A 7,665-nucleotide genomic window follows, 5' to 3' on the forward strand; every position below is an offset into this window, starting at 1 on the left:
ACTCTAGATTGTGGCAATCATCGATAAAAAGTAATCGGAGTCCAATCGGCAACATCACTTCCGCTAAGGACACAAGACTTGGACACTATGAAATCTGCATTTTCTGGAGTAACGTGAGTTTGTCCAGCCCCTTAGGCAAGCATGCGAGTCCTACATCCCCTTTAATTATTAGTTCTTTAAGGCAATGGAGGTTGTACAGGCTCTGTGGTAGCTTCTTCAGGCTGTCACAATAGGAAAGATCCAAATATTCAATGCAAGAAGGAAGGTCCAGCCCCTCTCCCTCCTCCTCATCATTGTCTGGCAAGAAGGACAAAAGTTTAGGACAGTTGCTAATGACCAAACGCTTAAGTGAAGTGAGGTGTTGAAGTCCAACCATCATCAGCTCATTGAAGGAATAAATTTCTAATTGTTGAAGTGCTGTCGGTGATCGGAAGTATCCACAAGGTAGCGACGAGAGATTTGAAACATCTTTCATGCACAAGTAGGAAAGTGATGAGAATTCTGACACCTTCCCAACTTCCAATTTGTTGCATTGCTTCAACACCAATTTCTCGATTGATGGAAGCATCGGAAGGAAAGAGAGTTCCTCACAATCTTCTATCCTGAGTTTCACCAAGGAAGGAATGGTGCGTGGTAATTTTCTCAAGTTGGAACAGCATAAGATATATAGCTCACGTAGGCAACGGAATTCTCCTTCACCATCTTCCTCGATGTTGGAAACACAAACATGCGGTGATGATGATGATGATGGTGATGATGGATGCTGAGAGCCAAACAAAGTTGTTATCTGGTGACATTCATATAGTAGCAAACTCTGAATGGATGGAAGGCTCGGAAGGACAAGTAATTTTTCACATACTTCAATCTTGAGTTGCCGCAATGAAGGAAGGATCCTAGGAAGTTCTCTTAGTTCATTACAATTTTCTACTGTCAATGTTACCAGGCTAGAAAAGCGGTGAGAGACAGTAGTCAGCTTGGGGCAATCTCTTATTGTTAGCTTATGCAGGCAAGGGAAATCTTCTCCATCATGTTCTTCTTCAACCACCTCAAGCCACTCCTCCCACTCAGTCATATGATAAATAATCAGTGTCTCCAATGATTGGAATTTCTTACTCACTGATGAATCATCATCACCTGTTATTTTTAGAGCACTGCAACCGTCGATCATGAGGAATTTGAGAGAGGACAATTGCCCTAGATAAGGCAAGACCATGCAATTATGACAATCAAGGAGTATAACAGCCTCCAAATTTGAGAAGGAACGGTGGCCTACCCAACTTGGAAATCTTGTACCACCATAACTGACAATTCTTAGCATTTCAATATTGGTGTGGGGTTGCAGTTGGTCAAGTACATTCTCCTCAACTTTTTCATTTCGTGAGTTAGGAAATCTATCTTTGCTTTCATAATCACTCCAGCACAACTGTAACTCACGAAGGTGTGGTTTATTCTTTAAATTGGCTTCAATGTCATCTGGCCTGGTATTGCCAACATTTTCCAAATTTGAAATTTTTAGGGTCCCCCGGAGTTGGGACAAGTTCCTCAATTCTCCAATTCTACCAGAGTCACTAGTATGCAAGGCCACAATAAATTCAGTTAATGTTTGAAGATTAGTCAAACTTCCAAATCTCAATGGCATTTTCTCGATCCCTGAAAATTGATCGGGGAGGAAGAGATGGCGAAGGTTGACGAGGTCACCCATATCTTTTGGTAACTCTCTAAGCTGCTGGCACCAACTTAAGATCAACGTTTGTAAATTGTACAAACTTCCAATTGAATCAGGTAAACTCTCAATTTCAGTCCAACTCGAGAGATCAAGAAGCCTTAGATGTTTCAAATTTCCAATTGAATGAAGCAACTCACAAATTGAACAGCCAACCAAACGAAGTACACGTAGGTGTTGGTGTGTAGTGGGTAAATATGGCTTAGATGAGAAAAATTCATCGGAAAATAGAATGGTGCGTAAGCTCTTCGTTTCTTTGGTGTCACTGAAACTTTTCATTGGGCCATCCATATGATAAGACAAGTGACGAGTTGTTGCAGAAATTTTGGATGACTTACCGTCCTCTATTCTACAATATATCTCACTTGAAACAAATTGTGCTAAATCATGGATGAGATCATGCATCACAAACAAATTTGATGATCTTAAATTATCATTTTGGGAAAAATATTCATCGGCTTTTCCATTATGATAGGACCGTAATTTGAATACAAATTGTGCTTTTTCGTAAGAGAATTCATCATAGTATGGCCATGTTGGTTTGTTGGATTCAGAAGGATGATTAGATAGCTCAAAGAAAGACCTCATAAAGAGATCATCAAAGTACCCTACTCCTATATCTTCAAGACGTTTCGTCTCTTTTGATTGCACAAAACCTTCTGCCATCCACAATTTAACCAAATCAATCTTTTCAAATTCAAAGTCCTTTGGAAATAAAGCACAATATGCGAAGCACCTCTTCAGATGTGGAGAAAGATGGTGATAGCTCAACATGAGCGATGGAAGAATCTCACTCTCATCCTCCTCTAAATCCCATATTTCATTTTTCAAAACAGCTTCCCACTCACTATCCTCCGTCTTGTCTCGTAATAAGCCAGCAATTGTCTTCACAGCCAAAGGTAGACCCTTACATTTCTATGCAACTTTACTCCCAAATATTTCCAACTTTCGATCAGCATCCAAAGAATTCCCATCTACAAATGCGTGCCCTCTCAATAAATGGATACAAGCCTCATCTGATAAACGTTCAAGTTGATGAGCAGTAACAGTGCGCATAATCGATGAAACCTTCTTGTCTCGTGTTGTAACTAGAATCTTGCTTCCGAGTGCACCCGCTGCAAAAGGAGTTTTTAAGGTATCCCATTTGTTGTAGTTCAGATTCCAGACATCATCCAAAACCATAAAGAATTTCTTTTTGCTCAATTCTTGTTGGAGTTGGTTTTGAAGCCTGGCTAGTAGATCGGTCTCAGGTTTCCTTCCAGTGACTGACTCGAGAATTTCTTTCGTTATCTTCAAAATATCAAATTCTTCGCCCACGCAAACCCAAGCTTTCAGATCAAAATGTTGTATCAATCTATCAGCATCATAGACAAGCTGGGCAAGGGTGGTTTTCCCGAGCCCACCCATACCCACTATGGGTAGCACAGAGAAGTTGTTGTCACTAGCAGTAGCTTCATCTCTCAGCAAGAATTCAATGATCTTCTCCTTATCTTCGTCTCTGCCGAAGACGCTACTCTTGTTCACCAAAGAAGTAGTTGGTGGTCTTTGACTGAATACCCTGGACCTTGAAGACATAGCTCTTGTTCCCAAGCTCAAACCTAGATCTGAACCTTCTTTTGCAGCTCCCTTTAACCTGTTGTTGATTTCCTTAACCTTTGATCCATACTCTTTAATTCCACGAAGCTTTTCATAGATGTCATAAACCTTATGAGGGATACCTTTTATTTCATCTAATGTCTGATTGATGAATCCCTTAACAACAGATTCTATGCCAGAGTTCAACGAAGACAAAACAGTACTCATCCAGAATATCCTCAGCATCATAAAGGAGTTGTTTGAGGTGGTTGAGCCAGAGTTTCACGGCGGGGGTGGTGAACTGCTTCACCTCAGCTACATCAGTTAAGGCTTGAATCATGGCTGACGTCCGTTTCAAGTTCTCCACTTCATTCAAATCGATTTCCCATCGGCGAACGAAGTCCATGACCTCACTGGAGGCCAACCTGTCGAAAGCCACCTGAAGGAAAGCGCCTCCCACAACTTGCATTGCCATGGTAAGTTATGAAAACAAAGAGAGCTCAACAGCTGAACCAGAAATCCGGAAGAAGAAATAGAGGAAGCAGAAGGAGGACGAAGATGAGAAGTTGATATAAAAGAATGAAAGCCATTTTATTTGGACCAAACGATTGGTAAAATCTTGGGACCACACGTTTTTTCGCTGTTTGGCTCATAGTACAGGGTAAGGTCCACACGTTTTTTCGCTGTTTGGCTCATAGTACAGGGAAAGTCCCATATGGTTGCTACTGTATTTTCTTCTTCTTCTTTCACTCTTCACTTGCTTCGAAAGTTTTCGTGTTCTTCTCACTCATCTCTCCCTTCCACATATTTACTTTGAAATTTCCTGCCTGTTTCTCATTTTTTTTTTTATAGAACTGCTCGTTTCTCTCTCTTCGAATTTTGAGTGTAGTTCGAGCATTGAATGGACAGTGGCTTGCCAGTTGGTTCTGGTATCTCCTACTTTTCCTCTTATTTGGACAAAAATATGTCAATCATGCATGCGGATGTGGTAAATCTATCGTGGATTTTTCTTTTATTTTATTAAGAGAAAGTTATTGAAATGCACTTGAGCATGGTATCGAACAGATTGGAAAGTTAGAATCTAGATAGTGGACCCGCTTTAACTGTACTTTACTTCATTAGTTCTTACTAATTTTTTCCTTTAACGACCTATTTTTCCTTTTTCCTTTTTCTTAAGCTTTACTTGGATCCATGTAACGACCCATTAAGTTAGGATAAGGCTTTGTTGTTGTCCATCATTCTTTTTCTGATAGAATTTCTTTTTTATAAACTCATTGAGATAAGATCAGAAAGATTGGTTTTAGACCACTCATAAAGTTTATTTATTAATCTAAGTATTAATTTTGTTTTCATTGATTAAGAAATTTATTTTTATCTGTAAATAATTTTAATGAGGGAGCTTAATTGATTGGATTGAATTTGAATATGAAATTTGATACATGGCATTCTAGGCCAAGTTCATAGGCAAATGTCTTGAAATCTCATAGGTACTTGTCTTGACATTTCATAGGCGATCAGTGTGATAAATAGATAATTATTATGTTCAGGTAAAACTTATTAGGGAGCAGTGAAATGGATACTTAGATATTTGAAGGGGACTTCTGGTGTTTGTTTAGAGTTTGAGAGGAATGATGACAATTTATATGGTTATTTTTATTCAAATTATATAGATGATCTTGACAAGAGGAGATCATTCACTAGTCATGTATTTACTCTTGGAAGATGTGCAGTCAATTGAAAAGCTATTTTGTATGTCACAATTTCATTGTATACTACTGAAGTAGAGAATATGATAGTGGCTGAGGCATTTAAAAAAGCTATTTGGTTTAAAGGTTTGTTGGTAAAACTCAATACTGATCATGGGGTGGCTACCATTCATTCTGATAGTTAGAGTGTTATTTATTTAACTATAAATCAAATGTATAATGAGAAGACGAAGCACATTAATGTTTAATATCATTTCATTAGAGAGATAATTACTCAAACTAAAATCCAAGTGTTGAAGATTGGTATTGAAGACAATCTTGGTGTATGTTAACCAAGCCTTTATGTATTGCTAAGTTTGATCATTGCTTGAACTTAATTGGTGTTTACCATATTTGAGTTCAGTCCTTGGAAGGGTTATTGGGGAATATGAAGATTTTAACTTTATGTTTACTTGTTGGAATAGAATTCAAGCCAATGTGAAAATTTGTCATGTGTGTCTTGAATTCTTGTACCTGTTTAAAAGATTTGCCTGCTCTAACTTTTTTTATGGCAACCCAAAGGAGAAATTTTCTAAGGCTATTGATGGTAGTGAGGGCTTGGGCCGATCGACCCGACTTGGAGGAGTATTTATTTGGTTTATTGTGTTATTGTGCAAGCAAGAAAATAGAGTGATTTGGTCATTTTTTGTGTTAGGGTTTCTAAGGAGAGTTCTTATTGCTACTTTTGGTGTTCTTGAGAGATTTCCCTTGTATCTTTTTCTTCCGTCACGTAGTGAATCACCTTCAACTTTGTGCATAGATATAGCATATTGTATTGATGTGTGGGCCACATAAAATATTTGTGACATCTTTGCTTGAATCTATTTCGCTAACAGATTTTAATACTAGTGTAGATATTGCATTTTCTCACATCCGGACAATGATGTCCTCGAGGATGACTACGATCGTAGTATTTCTTTGTGAAAATTTTCCCCCACCCCTGCACTTGTATTTTTTTACTCCCCGTGTGTGTTCCAACGTAGTAATTTAATAATTCGAACAATAAAAACTTGAACATTGCCTATTGGTACTGAAATGGGAAAAGTAGTAATTGATTCTCTCTCTTGCCATGATGTGAGTTTCATTATTAGCAATACTATTTCGGTCTAAGCACTGACCAAAGTCATGTGCGTATTCCACGTCATTGAATAATGCTTGAAATAATCTTTTTAATGATATTTCATACATATAAAATGAACACACGAGCAAAAAGTTATGCCCAATAGAAAAAGATTCCAATTCTGACTCTTCCCATTCTGCTCACATACATGGATTGTTCACACTTTTTTTTTTGTATGATTTTTTTTTTTTTAATAAAGATAGAGGAGAAATAGACAATAATCAAGAGGCTCAAACTCAAAGACCACTCACTCAGTTTTTCGATATAAGTTGCCTTTGTATTTTTCTTGTTCATCTTTTCACTCTTTTTTTTCTCATCAACCATCGTTGCTTTCGCTTCTGCTTCTGAATTTTCTTGTTCATCTTTTTAGTCGTTTTTCTCATCACCCATCATTATTTTTGCATCGTTTTCATTCTTTTTCTTCCACATAATTTTTGTTTTTCCCTTGCCGGTGGCCCATATGTTTTAGCTTTTGCATCATCAAATTTCATATTCTTTACCATCTTCCCTATTACCAAAAAAAACGACCCCTCTCTTCCCACTCCTTTATCTTTTTTGAATCACCAAATTATAAATTGTCTTTTCTTTCTTCGCTGTCTTCTTTAGTCCAATTTTCTTATCCTTCTTTTCACTCTCTTCCTTCTAAGTTCTATCGTTCAATTCTACTATCCCTTAAAAGACATTTTCGTAAATGAGTGACAGACATTGGCAGCCAACTGGTATAGGGATTCAAAAGTAAGATTGAGGGGATCAATCAGATCATTTACAAAGGGTGAAAGAACTCTACCAGTTTGTATGGTGCATGATATGCCAGATGCACAAGCCAATGGGGGTGGAAACATCTTCATCGCCCATAGGGGATTAAGGGAGGGACGGTGTGATCTTTCTGCGCTCACACCAGTCTAAACATTTCTTGCACCAAATTGGCAATTTTTTATTTATTTATTAGAATTTGCTTGGTCTTCATAATCAATTACAACAAAAAGCTTTTTAAGCTGGCCTCGAGGTTCAAGATGTGTCTAGGTTATTTTTTCTGTTGGGCTCATCTTGAGGGTAGAGATCATCTATTCTTTAAGTGCCAATTCACCTATGGCCTTTAGGTGGAAATTTGTGATTTATGTTCGTGGTGATTTTGGTGGAATGAGTTAAGAGTTCAAACTTCAAAGGGACTCGATTAGTAAAATTGCTAAACTTGCCTTCCGTTGCACCATTTACCAGATACGGAAAAAGAGAAATTACTGTGTCATTCAAAAGACATCTCGTCCTCATCCTGGACATGGAAATTTATAGCTTTTTCTTTTTTCCACCATTGTTGCTTTTGCATTATTAAAGGGGACAGTAGGATTGAATGTTAGAACCAATAATGCAAAAGTGAAATTCAGCCGAAAGCAACCGTGTGGGTCCGGAAAAAAGTGGCTGACATTTGGTTTGGTGGATCCGAAAGTTAGATTGGGGGATCGATCAAATAATTCACAAAGTTTATGAATGTTGATCAAGTATTA

General features: G+C 37.9%; 2 protein-coding genes across 2 annotated transcripts; both read right to left on the minus strand.

Moving 5' to 3' along the window:
• Positions 1-85: 85 nt before the first annotated feature.
• LOC122073338 (putative disease resistance RPP13-like protein 1) lies at positions 86-2,497 on the minus strand. The gene has a single exon (XM_042637916.1). The coding sequence runs from the start codon at positions 2,495-2,497 to the stop codon at positions 86-88; it is 2,412 nt and encodes an 803-aa protein (XP_042493850.1).
• On the minus strand, positions 2,396-3,998 carry LOC122084559 (putative disease resistance RPP13-like protein 1). Its single transcript, XM_042652890.1, has one exon. It carries the CDS (start codon positions 3,545-3,547, stop codon positions 2,639-2,641), a length of 909 nt encoding a protein of 302 aa, XP_042508824.1. The 5' UTR covers positions 3,548-3,998; the 3' UTR covers positions 2,396-2,638.
• Between the last annotated feature and the right edge of the window lie 3,667 nt (positions 3,999-7,665).

This window comes from Macadamia integrifolia, chromosome 1 (assembly GCF_013358625.1).
Source record: "Macadamia integrifolia cultivar HAES 741 chromosome 1, SCU_Mint_v3, whole genome shotgun sequence".
Lineage (NCBI taxonomy): Eukaryota > Viridiplantae > Streptophyta > Magnoliopsida > Proteales > Proteaceae > Macadamia > Macadamia integrifolia.

Coding starts and splice junctions, on each gene's coding strand:
- LOC122073338 (XM_042637916.1), bottom strand. CDS start 2,497: ATGTTGAGCTATCACCATCTTTCTCCACATCTGAAGAGGTGCTTCGCA.
- LOC122084559 (XM_042652890.1), bottom strand. CDS start 3,547: ATGATGCTGAGGATATTCTGGATGAGTACTGTTTTGTCTTCGTTGAAC.